The sequence below is a fragment of the Acanthochromis polyacanthus genome, chromosome 10 (assembly GCF_021347895.1).
Source record: "Acanthochromis polyacanthus isolate Apoly-LR-REF ecotype Palm Island chromosome 10, KAUST_Apoly_ChrSc, whole genome shotgun sequence".
NCBI lineage: Eukaryota > Metazoa > Chordata > Actinopteri > Pomacentridae > Acanthochromis > Acanthochromis polyacanthus.
Genome location: NC_067122.1, coordinates 12,271,372 through 12,297,990, shown reverse-complemented (window position 1 = coordinate 12,297,990; position 26,619 = coordinate 12,271,372). Strand labels below are relative to the sequence as shown.

Genomic DNA, 26,619 nt, shown 5'->3' with positions numbered 1-26,619 from the left:
GACCAAAAGCCCCTGGGATCAAAATGGCCAAGGGACATTTAACCAAATATTAGCATTGCTGTATGCAGATTTTGTCATAGTTCAAGAAGATCCAGATTAAACTGTGACTAAGACACATTTCTATGATTCCATTATACCAAATGAAGAGTTATGGGATTCACTGGAGGATGGATAGACAGACAGACAGACAGAAGTACCATCAAGCATGGTGGTGGCAGTATTATACTCTGGGGCTGTTTTGCTGCCAGCAAGTTAATAGACGCATTTTCAGCTTCAGTGCTCATTTTATTTATTATAAATAAAAAAAACAAAACAACAGAAACTTCTTAGATTGGTAAAAATGCGACTGATGCTTCACAGTGTTGATAACAGCCACTTTGAGGGTAAAGGAGTAAATACAAACCAACGCTCACATTCAGAACAGCAACACAACGACAGAATCCAACGGTTTTAAGGTTTCTGTGGCACTTTTCTACTTGGCTTTTTAAAGAGGGAGACATGGTATTTCAAGAACACCTCGCACAATAACTGTACTTTATATTACACATTTACACAGCACTGTCGACATGGCGAACTGACTCTGGTACATTCAAACGTAGAAAACAGTGTCATGGAGTGAAGTTCTCGAGTGCTAAATAAATACAAAGTCAAAGAATAAAAATGGTTAAATTCCACTTAAGGACTTCTCGCTGCAGGATTGCTTCAGCTACAGTGAGACACTTAAAAGTGCAAATAAGAGCTTAGAAAAGAAGAAGTGCTCAAATTATTCCACTTGGATCGACTGGTATTTGTTTAGAAGTGGACACTTTGTCATTGTCATTAAACTTTAGTGTGAGACAGAAACAACACACATTAGATGATTTCTGACACACAGCTTTAACACTAAACTGTGGAGGTCTTCTAACAGGTTTAAGGCATTATTATATGGCAGCTGCCTTAAACCAAAAGATTGGATCCATCTGAACATGAAAAGACTTCTGGAACAAAACAAGAAGGGAGTAAATTACAGATAACTGTTTCTGTGGCTGGGTTCCAACAAGTCATATTATCCAGGAGGTTTAAAATAACAGAGGAAATAAAATGGAGACATTCAAATAACAAAGAAACAGTCTATTTTGCATTTTCTAGTTTTCCATTTTGTTTCCTGAACTCTGTTTTATTAATTAGTAGGCGTTCACTGTGTGGAACAAACATCAGCATGCTATCGCTGCCACACAGTCATTCAAACGGATTTAGGAGACGTCATGTCGCCTTTGCAGATGGGAGAACTTCTGCAGAGCTAATTATTTGACTAAGAATTTAAGATGAGGAGAACTTTGGTCGAGGGTAAGCCGGGGAGCAAATCGAGTTGTTAGTTTTAAAAATTGCGAGTAGAACACTGAAGGTGTCACAATTTTATAAAGGTTCTGCAATATTTCGTCTAACAAGAACGTTAGGAACAGTGCAGCGTTGACCAAAACGTCTTTCAATCAAAAGGAAGCAGTATTTCAACGTTCTTTTTAAATGCACTTCTCTTTTTAAGAAACTAAATGACACACATAAGAATACTTTCTTTAAAAATGGGGACACAAAGTGCAAGACTACAGGTAACAGAAACATGACTTTCTCAGAGGCACTCCTGTAGAAAGGTTGCAAGTAAAGGTGCTTCGCCATTCATCAAAATTATTAAATGCTACAGTCCACTATGAGGGTGACAGAGGTGCAGCGTCAGGGATGGAGAGAATTTGGTCATTAACACAAATAACTTCCTGAAGACCTCTAAAGATGCATGTGAAAAATGTAAACAGAAAACAACCTTGTTGAAGTGACTCCATCCAAAACAAACCAAACAGAAATATTCCACTGATTGTGACCTAACATCAAACCATAGAAGAAGTAGCATGGAAGACTCAAATTGTGTTCAATTTAAAACCTTAAAGTGTCAAATTTTGAATAAAGAAAAGTTTCTGTATAAAAAAATGACAAAAGAGCTACAAAACTATTTGAAAAGAGGCCTGCAGTTATATTCTGTGTGATAAACCTCTGGAATGTTTTCGTCACTGTGACAGGATAAGGTCGGTGTTTTGGGATATGTTGTTGTACAGCTACATTTCAAGCATTTGTCTTTAACTTCTCCTTTCACTTCAATCCGACTGGCCATTCTGGCAGCCTTTTAAATACAGTTCGTCCTGCGACAGATGTCCGTCAAAGCCGTCCATATAGAGGCTGCTGGTGCTGCTGCCGCTGCTGCCCAGAAACGTGCCGACCGCTCGGCCCTGACGGGCGTGACCGACGGCATCACTGAACACTTTGTTGATCTGCTCCTCCGAGGGCATCCACCAGTCTGGATTTGAGGCACAGTGCATCCGGATAAACTCTGGCGAGATTTTGAATTACAACGTGATATGTTAAATTAGTGGAAATACAGGGACCTTTGATCAGGATTTGATGGGAATGAGTTTTTAGATTGACACCAGGTGGAGTTTGGATGATAGTTGATGATGAGGATAAGAAGACAAACAACAGCGAGGCAGAGCAACAGGACTATCAGCTGATGCTTTTGACTTCTGTTGCATTGTTACTCACTTTGGGCTCATTTTGTACTGCAGAATAAAGTCCTGCACCTCTATGGAAACAGCACAACCATGGCTAGAGGTAAAACCAACTCAGATGTGTATATTGTGCCGTACAACAAATTTATAATGTCATAAATCATAAACACAGAAAACTGCGACTTGAATTTCTTCGATTATGTTTTTTGCAAAATTTGAAAAAACCCAGAATCAACACTCTACATACTACAGATATTTTACTACCAACGTTAATTTGTATCTGTACTTGTTTCCTATCTGCTCTGTCAAGATGTCAGAGAATTTTAATCATGATATTGTCAGTCACAGTTAAGTCACTAATGGCTTTATTGTTGTATTGGGGAGCATAGAGTTGTTGTTTTTTACACTGGTTATCAGAAATGCTTTATTTTTGACAGGTTTTTAAAGGATATAAAATTCTAAAGTGACTTTGATTAGATATCACAACTCTCAGCTCAGATTTGGTAAAATTTTCAGATGACAAATGGTGCAGCTATGGGGATTTTTTTTTTTGTAAAAACATGTCTTTAAAATCCGCTGGCAGGTTATAAACTGAATATATCAGATGAATGATTTACATTCTGAACTTTAAAAATATTTGTTTTGTTATTTGGCATATTATATTTGCTATATGAACACAGTGTCACAGTTTGGTAGAATTCAATTTTGTTAGAAATAATGAGCTCAGTTGACAGGTGTTGCTGCTTTTCAATTCTGTAAATGGTTTGTTGAAATGGAATTCTCTGATGTGTTTGAGTAAGATTTCATAAGTAGACATTTGGCAGAAGTTCATGGAGAAGTTCTGCCGTTTATTTTTTTTAGCAGAGGTCATAGGATATCTCACGTAAATCAAGCAGACTGACACATAAAGCAAACATTCCTCTGAATCTACACTTTGGAGGGAACGTACCTCTGAGGCAGCTGACTTTGACGGGGTTGAGCGGTCGCCTCTCCAGCCCCGGCTCTCCTGAGTGAACTGAGCGCTTCCTTTTCCCCAAACCACAGGAGAACTTCAGCTCATCTGTGGTGAACACATAACGGATCAAGTAGCGCAGCAGCCTCCTGCCGTCTTTCTTAGAGGAGTTGACGGCTTCGTCCCACTGCTTATTGGTGATGAACAGAGGATAGTTCTCCAGGAGCTGCTTACTGCCCTGCAGGGATGAGCGGCACATCAGATCAAAAACTTTAAAAGCAGCTGTTAATCTGTAGCATGTTCTCAAAAATGTAACGTAGTTTGATCTGTATGTTCTTAAATAAAAACACAAACCTCAAAGACCGTTTGCCGTTCTTCTTCCTGTACAGACACATTTTTTAGTTCCATATTTTCACACCATTTTCTCGCACAATTATCACCACGAAGACCTCTCCAATACAGAATGGATCTGACATGATATTTTTGTACCTTAGCATATGCTACGGATAACACATGCTGTAAATAGCTGTGAATAACGAACAGGAGGCTGTTTCCTCACCTCTGTGAGCTGCTCCTCCGGCATCGGTTGGATCAGCTGGTTGTGAAACTCAAGAACAGTCTTGAAGTAGTCAAGAACATTTTGACAGGGAACTGTATAAAAACACAAGCGAATGTGACCAGTAGTAGAAACACATCGTCAAAATCCTTAGAAAGCAGCAAGACAATCCATCTGGTGTATAATTAAACAAAGATGATTCTGAATCTCATGTTGTATAACTCTGGGATCCAAAGGATAAAGTGCACTGTGTATAGATTTTTCTGTGCAGTTAAAATAAGCAGTTTTAGTGAAAATTAGGTTAGTGTGACACCACAGAGCTCTGAATGCTTTGGGGAGAGCAGAAAAGTTAACAAAAATAGATGCCTTTTAAAATGCTGCCAAGACCGTGTGATGCATTTAGATAACGCAACCAAAGAAAACGAGGGGACAGCCTTTCAGATAATCAATTCAGAAATATTTTTCAGGCAAAAGTGCTCAACATTTTCCTGAATGCTGGTCAGGCCAATTTGTATTTCTATTTTTGGCTCTGTCAGTCTCACACATGTAATAATTTTTCATGGCTCTATGCAGAAAGCTGGCGTCACTGTTCTTAATTCTGCTTCAAAGTGGTTCCACACAAGGTCTGATGTTGATTACAGTAAATATCCCACAGCTACAGAGAACACCTGATTCTCATGCTGAAGTTATTAAAGTTTTGAATTCGAATGACAAGCTTCTTATAAAACCTATCAGAAACTAAAACAAGAGCAGAGTCTTATTACTGCCTCTGTGGAGTAGTTAAATGGAGATGAATAAGATAATATCAACTCAAAAGTTCGGTATGTTACATGTAAATGAGTAAATGCTGACAACTTTAAAAGAAGCAAATGAAAAGTGCAGTTTTCTGGAGACATGTTGCAGTAAATACTCCTGCACATGTACCCATTTGAATTCTTATCTTCTCATACTGCTTTTGAACAGATATATAGACAGGTGACATGTTTTCAGTTTGAGAATTAAACTGATTAATTTCAAAATAATGACTGAAAAATTACTTAGACTCACTGATTTGAGGTTCTTTTGGTGCTTTCATTTGTCACAGTTAGACAGTACTCTCTATTAACATTGCAGAAATACCAAAAAATATTTTTTTGGAGAACAGAGCTCACACCTCCAGTCAAGTTGAAAACAAGCACTGAAGTTGTTTCCTTTAGCTTGTCACCACTTTGTATCAAACAGAAGTAAGAACTGCCTAATCCTTTGTCCCCTCCCAGAGTTGAACATCAATACCCAGTGAAGTCCTGGCTGACATTGCTGCACCTGGGATGTTCTCCAGCTTGTTGCGGAGCTCCTCGTTCTCCTGCTGCAGAGACAACACCTCCTGCTCCAGCTCCAGGCAGCGAGGACAGCAGCTCTCCTCTTCCTCCTCCTCCTCAGGCAGCGTGGACGACGGGTGGCCGTAAGACTCCGATGGAGTCGGGGATCCCCAGCCTCCCAGGTTGTGTCTGGAAGGAGAAGCCCCCGAGCCGGGCTCTGCTGACGGACACTGCTCGTCCTCCAGACCCACAGTCAGATGTTGCTGCTGCTGCTGCTGAGACCCTGAGAGCAGATAGTTCTGGAGGGAGTCTGTGAAGATGCGGAGAACTGCAGAGGTCTGTTGTTGGTTCAGATGGCTTTGTTGGGCCTCCTCCTCGGGGTCGGTGCTGGAGGAGCTCTCTTCAGCTTTGGACTTCCCCTTTGAGGAGCAGTGGAGCCCCTGAGCGTCCTGTGGCCCGTCTTCCATCTTGATGTTAGAGGGGAAGGAGGAGGACGAGGGAGGCTCCAGGAGACGGCCGTTGTTGAGGAGGCTGAGGACTCGGCTGCACTGCTGGGCGAAGGCATCCAGGATGAGACGGTTTTCTACAGCGAACAGAGGAGAAACCATCAGCTGTGAGAGATGCTCATTATTAGAGCAGCAATAATTAATCGAATAGCTGGCAAATAGCACATGAATCACCAACTATGGTGATCGATTTCTGTCCATGAAAGAATCTGTGCAATACCACTGACGTGCAGTGCTGCTATGTCTATACCTTGTACTTGTGCATATTTAGGTTTATTTTTGTACTCCATTCCTTAAATGTTTGCCCTATCTTTGCTGCTGTAACACTGCAAATTTCCCCACTGTGGGATTAATAAAGGATTATCTTATCTTCATTAATCAGTTTGAATAAATTTAAGAAATTAAAGAAAAAAAATTAAAACTATCCGATTTCAGCTGCTTAAATTAGAATATTTTTTCTTGTTTCTTTCCTCCTTTATGGCAATAAATCTTTTAGTATCTTCTTGAGATTTGGGAAACACTGATGAACATTTTTCATCATTTTCTGACATTTTATAGCCCAAACAAGTAATCGATTAATTGAGAAAATAACCAACAGATTAACAGACAAAGGAAATATTCATTAGTTGCAGCCAAACTCATTATGAAAGAGTCACAGGAGCTTGATAAGCTTTCAGGCTGATGTTATTTCTAAAGTTTCCTTCTGACCTCTGAAAGACCTGAAACACCAGTTGACAAAGCACAAGTTTAGGCTCATTTGGAGGCTGATGTGAAGCGCTTGGCTTGATCACATGGCTCCTATTCAGTTCGCTCAATAGCCAATGCAATCAGTTGACGAACATCTCATCCTAAGACACAAATAATATTTCCCAGAAAATTCCATTTACTCAGCTGCTACAGAAGCGTAGATATTTGGACTTTTACAGATGAAAGGGCTACAGGGCACATTTCAGGGCAAACGAACAAATTCTATTTGCTGTTGTGATTGTGAGATAAGCTCGAATGATGCACAGCAGATAAGAAAAGGACCTGAAGGACACTGATGGTGATAATGTTTTCTTTGTTGGCAGACATTTGGTTTCAACAGATTATACTGAAATACAGTGGAGGAAATACTATTTAGAAAATGAAAAATACTCCAGTACTTCTACAACTATTGAACACAGTGGATGTAGTTATTCTGCTTCCTATTACACATGACATGATTAGATTTAGAGTACAGATGCATCAGCGTAGAAGCAGCATTTTACTGCTGTAGGTGGTCGAAGTGTTTTACTGCTGGTTCCCTGCACAGGAGTTGGGACAGAAAATAAACCTGGGAGGTCATGAGATGATTAATGCAGAAGGGAGAAAAAGCTTCAGCTTCATAAAACTTTGCATGATTTGACCTCTGGAAACTTTAGAGGGAAAATATTTCTGCTGTTCCAGTTGCTTTTTTAGGTCACCAGTTCTGTTGTCAGCAATCAATTTTTCCCAAACTTATCATGTGTTCTGCTTAAAAGTTGAAGCCTTTCTTGAAAATAACCAACAGGTTTAGCTTGGAGATGTTAAAGTACTGGATTTGTCTAAAATGTCGCGAAGCAAAAAGCAACAGAAAATGGGAATGCTCATGTAAACTATCCCAAAGTTGATAAAAATGTACTTTACTTGTCAGTTTTAGTTCTTTATGCCTCCTTTAACTTTCTTCTCCACCATGTATTATAGCAGCAAAGTGTTCCATTACAGTAACACACAGCCGGCTCCTCTGTTCATAAAAATGTCAGCTTGATTATGCTGATTTATTCAGATGTCAATAAACTCTAAAGTCACAGTATCTGCTGTGACCAAACCCAGCCGAGCAAAGAAAATCAGCGCGGAGCTATTGTCCAGAAACAAGCCTCGGTCTATAGTTACCCTGGTAGTCTAGGCACGTCTCAATGAGATGATCTCACACACACCTCCATGTAATGATTATGAGTCCACTGGCCTCACACAAACACACACAACATTGACAAAATGAGTTCTAGGCGGCCATTGCTGCGTTGCCACTCGCTCAGACGTGTCTATCAGCCTGGCGCAGATGTGTCGCATTTATTAATATGCGTGCTGTCTCTGTTTACCCGCCGAGATGTATCTGATATCACTCGCTGCACCCCCACCGTCACCCCCACCCTCGCCTCTTTTCTCACCAGTTCTGTGGCAGTGTGAGCTGAGAGCCTCATAAAATTTCATTAAAAACAACACGCTCGGCAGAGGCAAATTTATGAGACCCATTTATTTTAATCACAACTCTTTGGGAAAGGCTTTTCAATGCAATTTGTGTTATTGTGTGCTGAACTGATTGCTGAGTCCCAGGGTCCCCTCTGGTGCTTCTCTTCATAAGAAGGGACATCAAGTTTTTTTTTCTCCCTCTGCCACGAGAGGACATTAAGTTGTTCCCATTGTGCAGATAAAAGCACTTTGATGTGTCACTATCAGTGAGAATGCATGGCACGTTTAGCTGGGATTAGATGTTGCATCTTATGCGATATGAGCAGATTCACCAGAGCAGGGAAAATATGGTTTTGTGCTGATTGTTTCATCAGCACTCAGTCATGTGTACGCAAATCCAAACAACAGGATCACAAAACACTTAAACCTCAAGTGTGTTGCAGACATCTTTTTAACATTAAACATGTAACACTTGATGCAAACATTTGTCAGCTCACATGTAGGTTGGGTGATGTAGGGCTACAGTGCAACCTGAGCTCTGGCTGAGCACTTGATTGTCTGTAAAGCAACAATAACCAGCAGCAAATTGAGCCTCAGCTGCCAGCTGTGATAAAGAGATTAATATCTGATTAAGGGATGAGATGTCTAATATTTAATTTTGTAACTGCCAGGATTAGGTTCGCTGCTTTCATCTTAATGCTGGGTTCCCATGGACCCGCCCTCCACATGGGGAACACATTTCTTCCTGCACAGCCCTCTAATGAACAGCAGCTGAGGAGAAAAATGAGCAGGGAACAATGTGTTTCAACAGGAGATTGCGAGGGCCCTTCTTACACACACACACACACACACACACACACACACACACACACACACACACACACACACACACACACACACACACACACACACACACACACAAATGAACACACACTCGCACAAACAAGCAGGCAGGCAGACAATTACCCAGTGTAATTTTTAGCACATGCACAGTGCAGATTCAATCATGACTGCCCTCATTACAACTGCAAATCAATCACTGCTGACAAGAGAAGAAGAAGGAAGAAATGGGAACAAAAACATGAAGCATGCACAGGTGATCTGGAGCAAACAAAAGGGACTCTGGCTGTTTGCTTTGCATTTAAGTTTACTAAATCTGCACAGGCTTTATGGTCATGTGTTCGGGCAGCAAATCCATAATAAACACCAATACCTGCAGACATGTAGACTGGAAAAACTCTTAATATCCCACAATCTTGAATAAAAATGAGAGCAGACCTGAGCAGGAGATACTCTCATCACTCACTCTGAACAAGTTTGAGACCCACCTGTGCTGATGCTGTAGGTGCAGTCCGGGGAGAATCTGGGCTCCGCTCCGCCGCTGCTGCCGCGCCGCTGCTGGGTACCAAGAGATGCCGCCGCCGCCACCGCTGAGGTGGATGTCGGGACCCTGCTGCTGGGCCTGGTCTCACAGGGGAAACGATGCTGTTGCTGCTGCTGGGGCGTCTGGTGATGCTGCTGGCTGCTGCTGATAGCGACGCTGGTCTGGTGAAAATGCTGCAGACGCTGTTGGTGGTGGTGGTGCGGCTGGAAGGGATGAGGCTGTTCAGGGTGAAAAGTGAAATGATGCCCGTCTCCGAACAGGGGCACCTCCACCACGGCGGACCGCTCGAAGCGCGCCTTGCCCGCCGATCGCTTGCTCTGGAGGGGCTTCAGGGTGCTGTACGGACCCCGCTGCTGGCGGCACATCTTCGAGGCGCAGGGCCCTTCGTCTGCGGGCTGCATCTCTCCATCCATCCCGTCCGGGGGGCACAGCGCGGCGGCGGTGTAGTGACGTGCTGGTGTGACAGGCAGCTGATGAGTGAGGGATCAGATCGTCAGTGTCTGGCTCCGTTTCCCTCACACACACCGAGTGAAGGGTGGGCTAATTTACTGACAAGTCGCCGCTCCAATCCCCAGTCGGCAGCTCCGACACCGAGACTCCTCCAGGGGGGAGATACAGGCGGGACTAGTGCGCCACTGCCTGCCTCCTTTGTAGCCAACATCCTCAGCGAGAACAACGGGGCGCTGTAGCAATAGTACAATCTGAAAATGAGAAGGAGAGGGAAAAAAGAGAGAAAGAAGCAGAGCCAAATCCTACAAAAGAAAAGGCAGAGGCCATTTTGCCGCTGAGCTCAGAACAACAATAGAGCACCATGAGCACAAATGACAGAGGATGATCAGGAGGCGAAAAAGAAAACACTAGAGGGGATTTTGCTTTTTATAACAATTAGAAATCATCACTGAACGAAAAAAGCAGAATAGGGGAAAAACATATTTTACTCATGTTTAGGTCAACTGAAAGCCCCGGTCTGCTTATTAAAATAGTCAGTAGGCTAATAATGTCATTTAGTTTACCTCCTGTGTGAAATAAAAACAGGTTCACGGTCCGAGCAGCCGCAGGACGAAAAGTTTGCATCTCCACATGAGGGCGCCACTTCTACAGGATTCAACCAGCTGCTGGTTAAAACACATGTTCCTTCTCCTTTTAAACAGTCCTGACAGCTCTGAAGTTTTAGCTTCTGCGAAACCCCAAAACACATCCAGTTAAAATCGTTTCTACACGCCAAACTGGGTAAAAAAAAAAAAACAACCCACAGTCATCGAAGCTAAACAGGCCAGCTACAAGCTGGTCAATATTATAAACCAATAAATCAGCTAGACATTTTCAGAGAATTAGTTTAGCTTCAAGACCTGCTACACTGATCACAAACTAAATTTAAATATAAAAATGTGGTTTATAATTTGTTTCATCAGCGGCAGAGTTAGCTTAAGATGCTAATTTTCATCTGTTGTAGCGTACTTGGCCAAATAGGTATTAAAAAGACATATTACAAATAAACTAGCAGTATGATTCTAGTACCTGAATGCTAAAGATGTGTTTGAATAAAAAAAAAGTAGAATATTGTCAAAATATCTAAACTGACTCAGTAAAGTTAGTTATAGAGCTGATAGGCCAGTTGAACTATGCTAACTTTAGCTTCACAGTTACATGTTTTAAATGTTATTTCACATTAGAAATGTTAATTCAAAGACTATTTTTGGAATTGTATTATTTTTTGTGTAACATTGAAAAAAATCTATAAAATTAAAGATTTTAGTAGTGTACATGTAGCAGCAACACTCCTGTGAGTTGTGTTATTTCTTCCAAATACATTTTTTTAAAAATATGGCAAGACAGTGTTAGTTTATTATTCAAAATCCAGTGTCAAACGTGATTTACCTCTAAAAGGCACCATCCTGCTGTGCTTCCATTAAACCCATTTGTATTGTTCAGTCTTAAATGTAAAAACGAGCAGAGACTAAAAACTGCAGCCAGAATAATATTCAGTAGTTTAAAGCTGCTACAGAAAAAGCTAATTAAAATAATGTATGCGTGTTATTTGGGCACCTTCATGGAATTATGATCAGCTCATTAATTGGCATCGCTGCCGACACGTGATCGCGCACGTCGCAGTTAATGGGGGTTACGTGCGCGCGTACCAAAGCCCGACTCACAAAAGTAGCAGCTCTGCGGTGAGGTGGTCGCACAACTTCTGCACCAACACAACACGGAGGTCTGAGGGAAAGTTGCTCCGCGTCACTCTGCTGGTTCTCCTGGATCAGAGTAAAGTTCAGTAAACATGTTGGTAAAAGTTACTTAACGGCATCAGAACACGGAGAGGATTCAATTAAGGATTTCTGAGCTGCTGCTTAAGATGACGGTGACATAAGTTCACATGTGTGGGTCCAGCCGTCGAGTTTCTCTCTCGGTGAATTCCTCTCGATGAGGAGCGTGTAGCTCGGAGCGACGGTGTCCACCGGGGACCGTGAACCCCCCGCGGCTCGCCGGGATGATGCGCCTGCTGAGCTGCCTGTTGCTGGGATATCTGACCTGGAATCTGCGGATATCGGACGCGCAGGGAGAGTACTGCCACGGCTGGCTGGACGCTAATGGGAATTACCATGAAGGCTTCCAGTGTCCGGAGGACTTTGACACCATGGACGCCACCGTGTGCTGCGGCTCCTGCTCGCTGCGCTACTGCTGCGCCGCCGCGGACGCACGACTGGACCAGGGCAGCTGCACCAACGACCGGGAGGTGGACAACACCGAGTACGCAGCGCGTAAGTTCACGGTTTTACAGCTTCTTCTGGGTCTGAGTGTTTGCTCAGGAGAAAGGTATCCGACAAATCCCACACAAAAGGCCTAATTAGATTGGATAATAAAACACGTAAATTGTTCACAATTCTCAAATAAACTGTTTAACTTTGTTGTATGCCTTATTAAAATACATTAGTGTTAGTTGAAGTTGTGTCAGGTCTACTGGGAGAGGTCAAAGGTCACAATTAATACAGAACAGAGCAGGTAAAGTTTCAGTGCCTTGCTTAAGGACACTTCAGCACAACTAAAACATCCTTTGGAATAATGAGAAATTAAAGCAAAGGCCTACATTTGTGCCAATTTAACACAAGCTCCTCATGGCAAAGCATTACTATTATTATTCGGGCTTGAAGTGATGGTTTTTTTTTTTTTTTTTCCCATCGTTGATCAACCTGTTGATTATTTTTCTGTAAGTTTCAGCTATAGGATTTCAGAAAAATGTAAAAAATGTCAGTTGGTGTTTCCCAGAGCACAAAATTACATCCTCAAATTTTTTGTCTTCGACCCAAAGAAACCAGAAAAAAAACTTACATTTCAGTAGCTCTACTCAGAGAATTTAAACTTATGTCAAACTGATTTATCAATTACCTAAATATTTGTTGCCTAATTTAATAGTCAGCAGCTAATCAATTAACCATTGCAGCCTGTAATTATCAATTATGTGTGTTTTTGTTGGTAGTAGCAGGAGGTAAACTATTAAAGCAGACACTTATGTGCTTGAATTTGTTTTTCTTTAAAGTATGTGTTTTTATGACCTATTAAGGAAAGTCAGTTAAATGTATTTTCAGCCTCTGCTTTTATCTCTGTGATTGATTCTAGCTCGTCACATCCAGATCGTTATCAGCATTAAAAGGAAAACTGGACTGTTTTTGATGAGCCAGCCTGTCAGTCACTCAGCTAACACTCTTAAAACAAATTCCTGTCAAAATTATGAAGCAGAAATTTGTCCGAAACTTGATCAAGCAGAACTGGATTACAGATGAGAAGTGTTTTGTTTCTCATTTTTTGCAGTCAGAACCTTCTCACACAAGCAGGCTTATTGTGCTGCCAGATCTAAAGCACATTCAACCTGACAGCTCACTAATTTTCAAACTGAAGTAATCACAACACTGCCAGGCAGCGACTCGACTCTGTGGCTTCTTTTCACAGTTCTTACATTAAACTCACTGTTGGTTGTGAAGGTTTTAATCATAAGCTGCTTTAACTCCGTAGGTTTTATCAGTTTTCCTTAAATTTCCCAAACGGATAAGCTCATAAGCCTTAAACTGAATGGACTGTGTGCTCACAATTTCCCATTTTCCTCCTATTAAAACAAATAAACACTTGTAGATTTCCTCCCCAAGTGCAGAAGGTCTTTGAGTGTAACTTGAGATGTTTGTGTTTTTAGCAGGAATGTCTATGCTCAGAATACACTAAAGGATTCAAAAGAAATCACAATTAAAATGTTTAGTACCACAGTATTCTCCACTGTAAGTTTCAGCACAGGCCGTATTTCTTTGTGACTGACAAGGTAAGACTTTAAAACCCCCTTATTTAGGATTTACAGGCTCTATATAATGTGTTTGTTGACAGCTGTAATTCCTCTTGTGGCCAAACGTAAGTGGAGGCTCGTGTGGAAACGAGCGATAAATGACAATATAATAAACAATACAGATAAATTGTCTTATATCTGCTATCAGCTGCATTACAGTGTGTCAGAAATCTTTTTTTAAATACTTACAGAATGCTTATAATTGGTTAAAGTATAAAAAAATGCACTTTACTAATATTTTTTAGTCTTTAAATGTGTTGGTTTTATATCTCTGGGGTTAATCAGAACACTGATGGGTTTTGGTGTTAATATTTAATGTTTTCATAAGATGTGGTTTTCTGTCACAGCTGACCCTAACCTGCCATGTTTCTTCCCCTCAGAGCCCGTCTACGTTCCCTTCCTGATGGTGGGAAGCATCTTCATCGCCTTCGTCGTGGTCGGCTCGCTGGTGGCCGTCTACTGCTGCACCTGCCTGCGGCCCAAACAGCCGACCCAGCAGCCTATTCGCTTCTCTCTGCGGAGCTGCCAGGGCGAGACCATCCCCATGATCCTCACCACGGCTCCCCCCAGCCTCCGCGCCCCGTCGCGGCAGTCCAGCACGGCCACCACCAGCTCCAGCTCGGCCGGAGGAGGCAGCTCCATGCGGAGGTTTTCTCTCGGAGGCCCGGGGCAGCAGCAGCAGCACGGCTGCCTGGTGTCTGCCACCGTCTCCTCGTCGGCCTCCACTCCCACTCAGACCCCACAGACTCTGCCTCCACCTCCACCTCCCCCCTACACATCCCCACCAGCACCCACGGCGGGAGGCATCCAGCACCCACTGCCCTCCACTCACACCCAGCTGCAGCTGCACCAGCCCTCTCACCCCTCTCAGAGCGCCAGCTTCCTTCTGCCCCAGCAGTACTTCTTCCCCCTGCAGCCTGACGCCTTCACAGCGGCGAAGGGCTTTGCCGACTTTGGACAGAGCTGACAGGGCTCTCAGGGGGAAATAGAGAGATTATAAGGCATTTTGGAGGGTAAGATGTGAACCTAAACACACAGCAACACAGCTGTTGGTTTAAAAGACCAGCTGAATGGACACAGAGGGAGGACGGGGGGTTAAGCGTGACAAAGCGTGGCCTGAAGTGCCACATGGGACACATCAGCAGACCCGTTGGACCAATTTCTGAAATATATGCACTTTTATATTGTTTTATTTTCTATACTTTTTGGTGGAAGTTCAGAGACTAGAATCTTGACCAGTTTTCATCCACCTTCCTAAAAAAACAGACTGTTCCTGTCACTCTGCTGGGCATCGCTCCATTAATGCAGCTATATTAGACATTGGAAACCAGGGAACTTTGTTTTTTGACAATCGGAAGGCCCTCTGAAAGAGACATTTTATTTTGGAGGAAATGTGGACTTCTCGAAGATGTTGTACAGGTGTTATACCCAGATCTGGGTTGTCATATTGATTGACTAATTCACAGCTAATAAATTTCTTTCTGTAACTTCTGTGCACTGATTTATGTGAGGTTTGTTAAATGACATGCTTGACATTTAAACAGAAAGAAGCCATGTCCAGGAAAAAGCCTAATCGCTCAGACAGAGAGGAAACCGGAGCGGTCGGGCCTGCGCAGCGGCTCCCTACCTGTCGCTCATTCTTGCGCCAGACTTCACAGCAGGAATGCAGCGCTGAGATCAGTCATTGTCAGTGTTCAATGAGCATGGCATGGTCACAGTGTTAAAAACAACTCGCCCCAGAAATAGAGGTTTAGGTTGCAGCAGCAGGTATGACAAAGTGTCGACAAAGACTATTCTGTTCCCCAGTTACCTGACTGTGAAATAGATTTGGCAATCCATGTCTGCAAACTGTTCGCTGTGCAGATTTTTGCTGCTACGGTCAGATTCCTCAAGTCTGTGCCTTTATCACAAAATACAACTTACATGATTTGTATCTGACAGACTCCAGCATTACCTTCTTCAGGTCTTGTTTATACTTGCGGCTGTCAGTTTGAACTTCTTTCACCTTCCACACTCTGCCTCTAAAAGGAAAACACAAGTTGTGAACATGTCTTCATGACATTTCCTAAATCTTTTGGATTTTTCCAAGCCTTTGTACCTTTGCCAAGCTCAAATGCGTTTCCAATTTATTTTCCCAGCTATCCATGAAGGTGGGATCTGACTATTACTTCTCCCACTGAATGTTTTTACTTAAAACTGTCTCATGAGTTTCAGAAGAACTGAAGTTCAGAATGTTTTCTGGGTCATAAACTTCTGAAAACTCTCTCAACAAAATCAGACTTCTTTTTACGGTAATAAGATTGGCAACATTAAAGTTAAAACCCATAAGACTTCTGTGTGATGAAATACTGTTATTCATAGCATTTGTGGTTATTTTTTCAGCAGAACTTCTCTTTAGAGTAGTCTTAGTGGAGTTGTCATAGTAATATCAACAATGTCACAGAACAAAGAAAAGCTGCTTTGTGTCACTGGATTGGATCGAACACAGTAAACAAACACCAGCAGCTCTTCACTTGAACGTCTGGTTAAATGACCTCTCTATTAAATACCTCTGATTTGTTTGGCTGCACTGGCACCAGACAAATCTTCTGTTGATTTACTTATTTTTTAATGTATAAAATCTCTTAAAATTGTGAAGCGGTTAATCACAAGAGCCAAGTTTTGTTCGACCGACAGGCTAAAGTCCAAAGATATTTAGTTCACGATGACAAATGAACTGAGACAAGCAGACAGTCTTCATATGTGAGGAACAGAAAATTGTTGGCATTTCTGCCTAAAACATGACTATTGTCAACATAGTAGTTGATGAAGTTTATGTAAGTTGACTAATCTTGATTACACCAAAAAGGATTTGAAAAAAACCTAACAAGAAAAAAATATTGCTGACTTATTTAGTCTTAGTCCAAAATTGGCACAAAAACGCTAAGGTCCGAGACAAGATAGACACTTAGAACAGCATTTTGAGTCTAAAGATGAAAATGTTGCTAAATATTTTAATCACAACATACTTTTTTGGAACTCACAAGTCTGACCTGACTAACTGAGATACATAAACTCATGAATAATAAATTAAAGTCTGCTTGGGTCATGCTTAATGAATCTAGATATTACAGGAACAGATGTAGTCTCTTCTACATGTGTGATCTATGTAGAAGTTTGACTAGACCTCACAATCATAAATAAGGACTCTATTGATATCATTTGTTTGTCCTGCCTGCCGTCTGATGTCTCCCTGCCTTTTCCTGTTTAGGTTTTCTGTCCGGTTTGTCGCCACACACAGCCACAGGATGACACAGCCACCGCAAATCTGCAAATGTAGAAATGAGCAAAGATGGTCACATTGTTCCTCTATGATTGTAAAGTTTATTTCAGTAGTCCTTCATGGCAGTAAGACAACACTTATAAGTTTGCAGTCCCAACATGCAGAACAATCATTGAACAAAATGACAGAAAATAAAAATATTGAAAACAAAAGTTAAAGGTGCATTTTTTTCCTCTTTTGTAAAGTGATCAACACTCGAGGGAGAATCAAAGTAGTACAGTTAACACTTCAGAGAACGGTTTGTGTTTTCCATTCATGCAGCCCACGACCTTCACAGACAACAACGTGTGTTTTATGTTTTCTGGAAAAAGAAAGCAACAGTCCAAGCCTTCCGCAACGACGACATCCACATTCAGCTTGTTGGAAATTGTTGACAAGATGACAACTGATTAAGTTTTCACGCTAAAAGACCAGCAGAGAAAAATAATCATGAACCCAAAACACAAAAGAGCTTTCCTGTAAAGCAGAGGTACACTGCATGAAGAAAACAAGTTACAAACATGTACACTCGAGAGAAATCATATACCGAAACCAGATAATACCAGATATCCACAACTGGAAAGGTACATTGAGTGCATTGTGCAACATCTCCTGTCGAAGCGAGCTGAGCATCAGAAACTCCCACAATCGAGGCCGAGAGTTTGACCACAAACACACACAGTCATACCGCACACTGACAGTCTCACTTTCCCATACGGGCCATGCATCGGCACACAGTAGTACACCATAGCTATACCTGGAGTCGTGCAGACGGACAACTGGAGCAAGCGTCACTACGCACACACCCATACACGCCCATATACGATAAAAGAAACACACCAGGAGGACCGAGGCGCCACAAGCTCCCAGTCTCGCATAGAGGACACAGACATGCAATGCATACATAGAAGTAATCCACAGTAGAGGTGACACACACAGCCTCACACACACTCGTTCACATACAGCACATGCACATGCAGGCAATAAACCGACACACACACTCGCGCCATCAGAAATCTGATCTCCCATAGGGAGAAGAAAGCAATCACACGGACATTAAGTAGTCAATTATAAATAAATCAAGCTGTAACAATATTAATAAGAACAAGACATTTAAGAAAGCTCCGTTTCCTCATTAGATCCATTCTATCCTGCCAGTTTATCAGAGGAAGAAAAAACTAAAAGTTACAGACGATTCATTACAAAGCCAGTCAATGCAAAATTCATACATCTCCAATATAAAAATACAAATCCACAAAATAACTATAGAGACAAAGTAGTTTTGATACAGTTTTGATACTGTCGTGGAGTTTCCTGGCTAATATTTTTCTCTCTCCCTTAAGCTAATGGCACTTATGTTAGGATAAAATCTCCATTTTAAGGGAAACACGACCACCACTGTAAGCTTCAACAAGACCGTCAGAGAGCCTCCTGTTCACCTCTGCAAGAACAAGTTCTAACATCTGTAGCTTTCACATTGTAGGAGTGCAATACTGTGGTGGGGAGACAGTGTTTTTGTCCTCAGCAGGTGTGTGTGTGTGTGTGTGTGTGTGTGTGTGTGTGTGTGTGTGTGTGTGTGTGGAGCACTGGTCTAAGCTAGCCGGCTAAACTACTCTTGGCTGTGTTTTTCTTCTAAGAGGGAAAAGTTTCACGTAGGCACCGTTGTGATTGTTGAAACAGGAGTGATGTGTGGAATGCAATTATAAGTCAAGAGCAATACTTCTGCTGTTAAAACGGTGGAAACAGGACTACCATGGGTTGCAGGAGGCAACGCGTTAAAAAATGAAAAGCTAAAAACAAAGAAAACCAGGCACAATATCTACATACTTAAAAAAAATAACTAAAAATAAATGTACTTTAAAAGAAAATGAAGAAGGACGAAGGCATGAGCAAATGTAAGGCTTTACACAACAGATGCTTCCTTAAGTGCAAAAAGAAAATTCAAAGTTACAAACATCTGCTCTGAAGTGGTCTGTTCAGTGCTGGAATACACACAGGAGTTTAATTACATTTGGTTTAAAGTGTTCCGAATCACTAGTACTTGGACGATTGTATACACGACTGCTCTTTGGCAATCTTTCACAAGTTCAAATCCTCAGACTACTCATTGTCCAGTGTTTCAACTTTTATAACAGTGTTTAGGAGTTTGATTTTAATTGAATATAATGATTTTAGGCATTTTGGCTCAGTGCTAAAAGCTGTCATTCCTTAAATCAATAGAAAGGAGACGTTCACTCCGACAAACTGAGCAAGAACAGTGAAGAACTTCAGACCACAGACTGCTAAGAAAGCACAGTGCTCATCATGTCTGCTGGACACACAACTACAGCTGATAGTGAACACGTTTTTGTGTTGTTCCTTGTTATTTTTTCCCTTTTTTAAAGACTACACAATGTCACTCTCTTCTGTCCGTTTCTCGTCTTAAAAACTCCCCTCACTGCTGGAGGCTCGCACCAACGCTTCCTCCTCGTTCAGCTTCAAAAATCGCCATCGAAACGGCCGCTGCGGCTCCCAACTGGCCGGCCGAGAGCAAGAAGGCCGGCGGCTCACCACTCGTTGGTCCTCTGTTTGGTGGTGTCGTACGCCCGGATGACCTCAGACTGAGACACCACTCCGTTCTCGTCTTGAGAGAAGGCGTAGCCATCTGGAAAAAAGAATTGAAGCAGTGAAGAAGAAGCTCGTACATGTAGGTTAAGAACAGTAAAAAGTAAATGAAATGTACATAAAAACACATCAACGCAAATGAATTAATAATATAAACAAAATCAGAAGTTTTAAGGTGACAATTTGGGAAATATGCTTATTTTGGCTTTCTCGTCAATGATCAAGACAGATTCTACATCTGTATGGCAAAAATAAGGCTACAGACAGCTTAGCAAAAACAAGGCAAAAAAGGAAACCGAGGGAAACTAGAAGTTTTAGCAAACTTGGACCGCCCGGCGACAAAGATGACCCTTGTGACCTTGAAAATGAGGTCACGGTCACCAAACGCAAACTTGACCTGTGTCTTATTATGGTACACCTGTGTACCAAATATGGTGAGGTGATATCAATATTTTATCGAGTTATAAATTGTTACAGACAAACAAGCAAGCAAGCAAGACCGTGCAGCTGAAAACAATACCTTCCGGAAAACGCAGTTTTGCCGGGCGGTAAAAAAACTAGCCTGAATCTGACAAACTACTCTGACTCATCGGGTGTAGATTGCAGGTATAAAGCGATCACTGGCTACACATTTCACACGTTCCACCACAACAATTCCCGTGTCACTATTTTGAGAGCGAAATTCGTTGGATTTTTGTTGATTTTTTAGTGAATGTTCTTAAGAAACATTTTTTTTGCACCATTTTTTTTTCCCTTTCTTTCCACCAAAAATTTTCAAAAATTTCTCAAAAATGTTGTAAAAGTGGACAGAATTTTCATTGTGAAAATGTATTTTTCTTCCACATTTTCAAACTTTAAAATGGGTCAATTTGACCCGCAGGACAACATGAGGGTGAAGGAAAAACAAATAAACCAGACTGTATTTCCCCTAGAGCAGAATGATAATGATACACCTACCAGCACCTCTAATGTCATATCTTGATTGAATCACTACAAAAAATAAAAATTAAAACATGGAAAAAAATGAATTTCCTAAAATCATCACGCTAAACTACCTGATACAGTGGCTATGGTAAGATCCAGTTTGTGCTCTCACATTGGAGCCACAGTAGCAAACATCTGTTTCTCCGACCAGAAATGTTTCAAAAACCCAGAAGGTCGATTAGCAACACTCACTGCTGTGCTCAAGATATTTCCATAATCCTCAAAGACTCCTCTAACCACCAGAGGAAACAAAAAATCTGAGTGTAGCATGATAGAAAATACTATTAACCTGTTTCCTTTTCAAGTAGTCACTAGCTACCATTTCTATTTGGCATAGGAAACAGAGGTGCAATTTGGGATACAAGTAGAAGTTCATTTTTTATTGTGCAACAGATGGAAGTATTAAAATTAATACTTAGCTTTGCACTTTGAGCATAACGCTATTGCTAACAGACAAATTCGTGCGTCTGAAAAGAAACAAAATAAGCAAATTTCCCATAATGTCAGACCATACTATTCAAATAAATAATGTGATGACAATAAAACACACAAAACAGTGATCACAGCTCCCCCAAAGCTCCATCTGCAGTGCAAAAGCTGCTCTATGATCTAGCACCTACGCTCTCCTACAGCGTCTCACCTGACCTCTGACCCCTGACTCACCTTCAGGTGTCAAATGACTCGCTCAGTACCTGGAGGCCTGCGGGCGAGTTCAAAGGACCCCGCTGAGAAGAGTGCATTGTGGGGGAATAACAGCGCAACATTTCATCATTTCATCGTTATCTCGCTCTACTGAGCTCAACTCAGGACACACCAAGGCACACGAGGGGAAGGACAGGAAGTCAACAGCGAACAGGAGAGAGAGTGGCGTCTATTGGGGGGTGCTACAGAGGGGCTGGAGATTTAAACGGGGGAGGTGAGGTTTGAATAAAGGATTTAAAAAAGGTATCACACAACAATGGTCTCATCCCCACCTATGAGACAAACAAAAAACAAACTGATCAGACAATAGACAGAAAAGAACAGAGAAAACCAAACAGAAAACTAAAACCCATGCTTAGAGAGCCACCGGACAGTTAAATGGGATGCCTAGTTTGGCCACCGTAGATACTTTTTGATCCCTTAATATATATATATGAATACTGCAATTCAAACAGGATTTATGTCTCTTGAGGAGGTGGGACTGTTGCAATATCACTTCGCTAGCCAGTGATTTTAATCCAGTCTGGAGTGCTTATGTCTGACTTCTCACCTCGAAAGCAGAAATAATTACAGCCCTTATTATCGACTGATTTTTGGCAAACTCTGAGCCTCCTGTGATTTAACTGCAGTCCTGAGAGACGCACACACACACTTTGAAATGCTTCTTCTGCATCGGCTGAGCGCAGTGTGACAACAGAGGGCGAGGAAATGCATTTTGCTAACCGGACAGATCGCTCTACGTATAACAACATTAAAACCTTGTCCAGAGTACCTGAGCTGAATTTATGTGTAGTTTGTAGCTTTGTCTGCACAAGGAGCTAATAAGTTCATGTTAAATGCTGTCTTATTCTACAGTTATATAGTTCAAGAAAAAAATCTAAAAGACAAAACATATCATTAATAAATTACTGATTCTGTGTATTCAGATTACATAATAGTGAGATATGATATTCAGCACAATCTAAACTCTGTTTCTGCTTCTGCTGCACTAACCATTACAATTGCTCAGCTAACACCTAATATTCACATTTTGTCAGGTAGATAAGGTGTAAGTTAGAATACAGGGAACTGTGGGGGCATTTGCAGGCACAATTACCGATCTAAATCTGCAAACCGCAGCGGATTTATGAAAAGAAGTGGGATGAGGGTTACCATCTCCCAACGGACGAAAGGTGAGATGGAGATACGGTGAATGAAAGAAAGACAGAAAGACAGACTTTCATGCAACTTACGGAGCAGGTTCTGCTGCATGGACTCAGACCGGTACAGACTGACAGTGCTCTTCTTAAAGACGTTCTTCAGGAGCTGTGCCCTCTCCGTCAAACTGCACACACACACACACACACACAGAAATATTCAGTGTGTTGGCAGCATGCTGTGCACCACAGGCAGATTTAATGACCCATACATCAAGGCTGTCCAAGCACCTCCAGAGTGCACGGACCTGCCAACTGCTCTACCTGCTGGTACAAACACCATGTAGGGAGACAAAACCATGGAGACGCAGAAGGAAGGACAAAGCGAATGTGTGAAGTGAAAATTTAAAACAGCAGGTTGGCCAAAAGGCATTCATGTAAAGCTACAAAATGTGATTAACTATATGTGTGTGTGCACCGCCTGTCTGCATATATGCAAAACTCATTCACCTACTTGGGTGTTTGTATCTCTTGTTTCTGTAGGCGTGTGTGTGAGTTTGTGTGTGTGTCTGCTGCCTGCTGGGTCCGGGACAGTGGCCAGGCAGGAAGATCACTTTCAGCCAGCAGGAGATCTCACACTGATCTGCTCCATGTCGATGCCTGCAGCAGGCCTCAGACCCCAGAGAGCAGAGCAGACCTGCTCCAGCTGATACGCTTTTATAATATATTACTTTAATATAGCTGGACTGTTGCTCGAAAATGAGAGAGCAAAAAAAAAAAGTAAGAAAAAAATAGCAGACAGCCATTGTTATGATATGATTACTGATATTACAGTAAAACTCCTGCAATTTAGCGGCAATTTCAAGATTTCTAACCTCCACCTAGGAATACTTTTGGCAGCACAATGGTAAGCATTTGTGACATTTTGAGGGATTTGAGAGGATACAGATGATTCTTCCTCCCAGTTCATCTTGAATTTGGGAAAATGTCTCATATTTTGCAAAAGACAGAATAATAGCTGAGGCATCGAGGATGGAGACCTGATAGGGTTGGGAGATATGATACTTTTTGCCAAAGCATTAATGTGAGCCATGTGAGCAATGCTGCAAATCAATGTCCAAGACTGCTTTATGGCACTAAATGATTTTACATGCGTTTTGCATCAATGTTAAGAAACAACTTAATCATTGTCATGTAACTGATTTGCTGGATTAACCAAAAACAGAGAGTGTTGTCTGGATATTTTTAACCACAAACCATTTCTCAATTAACTTACCTAAATTTCTGCATTTCATCAATATAAATTGCATAGTTTGTGACTGGAGACTGTATGTCCTACAGCTCATAAAGCTGAACACAAACTGAAACTAGTGCAACTCAAAATTCAGTTTATTTTCTGTGAAACAAGAAGTCTGCTTTTCCTGGTATTGTGTATGAGACTATGCAGCAGTGGAAAGAAATGAGAGACTAAAAGCTGAAAAATGTGAACTTCTTACAAATCTTTTGACTCACTAAAGAAAAGGGGGCCATGGGACAGCAGGTCGAGCTGCTGACAGGTGAAGACAATGTTGCACTGACTTCACATCCATGTTTACTCTGTTTTCGGGCACTTTTGTGTTACTAAGTGACAAGCTGTGGCTTTAAGAAAAGTCTGGCATTCTCAGTTCTAAAGTCAAGTTGATGGCACTACTTACAAGTTTGACAGTCAATTTTTACCATGAGTTTAACATGCCATGAACACAGCATAAAAGTGTATTTTAGTTGGTATGATTCTTCTTTGGAATTCCTTCAAAATTAGAAGGTATAAACACAAATAAAGTGTTGTAATAAAAGAAGTTGTAGGCTGCTTATTTACACAAAGTTCACTATTGTAGAAGCTACTTGTTAGCTTGTAAGCGTGGACATGTGGACACTGACAAGAAATGGAGAGGATGGTGTTGCCCAGTTTTCTTGCTTCATACATAAACACTTCACTTTAAATGTGTGCATCATACTGGTACATTATAGTAAAGGCTGACAAAGACCAAACTTATATTTTAGAGAAATATTATCTAAATTCTAAATTACAATTTGACTGATTTTACTCGATTACAAAATTTTAATCGGGACATTAAACGTAAATGATCTGTGATCCACTAATAGATAAATCATTAACTCAGTATAATTGGGTAATATTAAAATCACAGTGAAAAGAAAGCAGTGCTGTAGTGGTGTGTGACCGTACCTCTTCCCGTGCACCACGGCTCCAGGGTCTTTGGATAAAGCCTCGAGCTCCTGCACCTCGTCCACCAGGGTCTTGAAACACGCCTTCTTCACGCTGTAAATTTAACAATATTTTATAAAACCAGAATCATGTGGCAGATGCTTTAACATGATGGAATGTCCACGGCCTGACAGTAAAATACCCCATCGACCAATTCAAGCTGTATGGAGTAACTCAGGAAATAAAACCTGGAGCTTTGCAAATTGATCCTGACACCTTGAATCTGCTGTGGGTTGATGTCAACCAGACTCGGAGCAGAAACGTTTTCCCATGGAGGATTCACAGAATGGAAAGGTCTACACTTCTGTGGAAGTCGGAGGAAAACCTCGGGCCGAAATTTCTTTCGGAGATAGGAGAGTTTGTGGAGGAATTTCCTGTACGGTGTGTGTAATGGAGCAATGATGAGCGAGGAGAGTGGAGAGAAGACTTACACTTTGTAGGCCACGTCAAAGACCAGCGAGGTGACTGGGATGAAGAACAGGCCCATCCAGAAGACCCCTGATTTGAACATCATGTCCGCCTGTCACACACACACACACACACACTTATTCTCAGGTCACTGTCGACAATGCAGAGTTCAACCACCTATCAGATAAATAGAAGAGCTCTTTAAAAGGAGAAACGCCCGACTAGGCGCGACCATCTTCTGTGGTGCCACATATCTAAACACATACATGACAAAAGCAGTCCAAACAGCTATTTTGTGGAAAAAGAAAGATGGGTCCAAATAACTTCCTCAAAGTGGGCTAATCCTCCATGACTAAATAATACCATGTTTTTGTTTGGATCCCCTCCACCTCTCTGCCCTCAAGGGTGGAGTAAGTAGCTGCGATGTATTTAGACAGTGGTGTCTCTTTCAAAGGAAAACAGCTCAGCCATGTGCTGCTGAGAGCTTCTGTCGATGCGTCACAGGAGACCAGGACCATGATCTGAGGCGTTTTTATTGATGCATTCAATCCAGCAGCCACTCAACGCGAGTGAGCGTTGACGAAGCAAAAGAGTTGTAATCGTGATAGCTTAAGCTTGATATTTAACCCCAGAGATTAATGTTTGGACAGAATATTCATGTTAGATGAGCTCCAGACTTCTTAAAACTATACAATTACTGAAAGTGTTTATCATTTTTGGCTTGATCCTGACTCCTATGGTTCACTGTAGGGCTGCACCTAATAATTATTTTCATTACAAATTCTTTTCTTGATTAACTGTTGGCCTAAAAACTTCAGACAATGAAATGCCCACCACAGCTTCCCAGGGCGCCCCTCCCTAAAAAGACGCTCCTAACGAAACAGTTAATCATATCATTGTTGTGGAGTTGACTAAAAGTTCAGACACAGAGGATTTTCTTTGCTGTCACAAAGCTCCATTAAATTACAACTAATGTTTTATTTTAACACAATAAGTTATAAACGTTCATACTGACTTCATGAGTAATGAGGTTGTTTTTGGGTCCAGAGTGGTGGTGGGGGGGGCAGTGGATCATCCGGGTGGGGGCAAAGACTTCAACCTTTCTGTGTGAGGACTGTGTTTGCTTTGGCCCACTACACTGAAACTATCTGTCATTACATGTCAAAGTGCAGAACTCGCGCTCCTTGCATTGTAATGTGCCACTTGTTTAAACTGCTGAGGCCCCTCGACGGTGTCCTTCCTGTAACGTGACACAGGCTCGGCCCTTAGGATGCACACACACAGATCAGTGTCAAAACTATCAAAGCGCTCAGGTTTGCTCAAATTGGCTAATCTGTTGGCCATTACCTGCAAATTGACTTTGATGTCTGACAAAACACGGGGGGAGGAGAGGAAATCCCAAATGACAGGAAATCAAAAATGGCTTTCCCTCTACAGTTAGTGATGGGACTTATAATGAATGAATAAAGCTTTTCTG

The 26,619-nt window shown here is 41.7% G+C and overlaps 3 protein-coding genes across 4 annotated transcripts in view; 1 reads left to right on the top strand and 2 right to left on the bottom strand.

Moving 5' to 3' along the window:
• Positions 1-264: 264 nt before the first annotated feature.
• On the bottom strand, positions 265-10,617 carry LOC110954730 (BEN domain-containing protein 4). The gene is made up of 6 exons (XM_022199403.2): positions 9,362-10,617; positions 5,342-5,920; positions 4,043-4,134; positions 3,838-3,864; positions 3,481-3,721; positions 265-2,356 (listed from the first exon to the last, which is right to left on the bottom strand). Exons 1-6 carry the CDS (start codon positions 9,828-9,830, stop codon positions 2,124-2,126), a joined length of 1,641 nt encoding a protein of 546 aa, XP_022055095.1. The 5' UTR covers positions 9,831-10,617; the 3' UTR covers positions 265-2,123.
• A 478-nt stretch (positions 10,618-11,095) lies between these two features.
• Positions 11,096-15,231, top strand: shisa3 (shisa family member 3). Its single transcript, XM_022199404.2, has 2 exons — positions 11,096-12,176; positions 14,125-15,231. The coding sequence occupies exons 1-2, from the start codon at positions 11,906-11,908 to the stop codon at positions 14,709-14,711; spliced, it is 858 nt and encodes a 285-aa protein (XP_022055096.1). The 5' UTR covers positions 11,096-11,905; the 3' UTR covers positions 14,712-15,231.
• A 1,853-nt stretch (positions 15,232-17,084) lies between these two features.
• atp8a1 (ATPase phospholipid transporting 8A1) overlaps positions 17,085-26,619 on the bottom strand; it is a 113,106-nt gene continuing 103,571 nt past the window's right edge. For both annotated transcript variants that reach the window (XM_022199400.2, XM_022199402.2), the window contains 4 exons: positions 25,166-25,254; positions 24,696-24,788; positions 22,568-22,659; positions 17,085-19,689 (listed from right to left, as the gene is read on the bottom strand). In XM_022199400.2, the coding sequence (XP_022055092.1) occupies positions 19,592-19,689; positions 22,568-22,659; positions 24,696-24,788; positions 25,166-25,254 (372 nt within the window). In that variant the 3' untranslated portion in view covers positions 17,085-19,591. The remainder of the gene's footprint in view (positions 19,690-22,567; positions 22,660-24,695; positions 24,789-25,165; positions 25,255-26,619) is intronic.

Excerpts from the sequence above, each read along its gene's own strand:
- LOC110954730 (XM_022199403.2), bottom strand. The coding sequence starts at position 9,830 with ATGGATGGAGAGATGCAGCCCGCAGACGAAGGGCCCTGCGCCTCGAAG. Across the intron at positions 5,921-9,361 it reads CACCTACAGCATCAGCACAG|AAAACCGTCTCATCCTGGAT; the intron begins GTGGGTCTCAAA and ends TGTTCGCTGTAG. Across the intron at positions 4,135-5,341 it reads CAAGCTGGAGAACATCCCAG|TTCCCTGTCAAAATGTTCTT; the intron begins GTGCAGCAATGT and ends GTTTTTATACAG.
- shisa3 (XM_022199404.2), top strand. The coding sequence starts at position 11,906 with ATGATGCGCCTGCTGAGCTGCCTGTTGCTGGGATATCTGACCTGGAAT. Across the intron at positions 12,177-14,124 it reads CAACACCGAGTACGCAGCGC|AGCCCGTCTACGTTCCCTTC; the intron begins GTAAGTTCACGG and ends TCTTCCCCTCAG.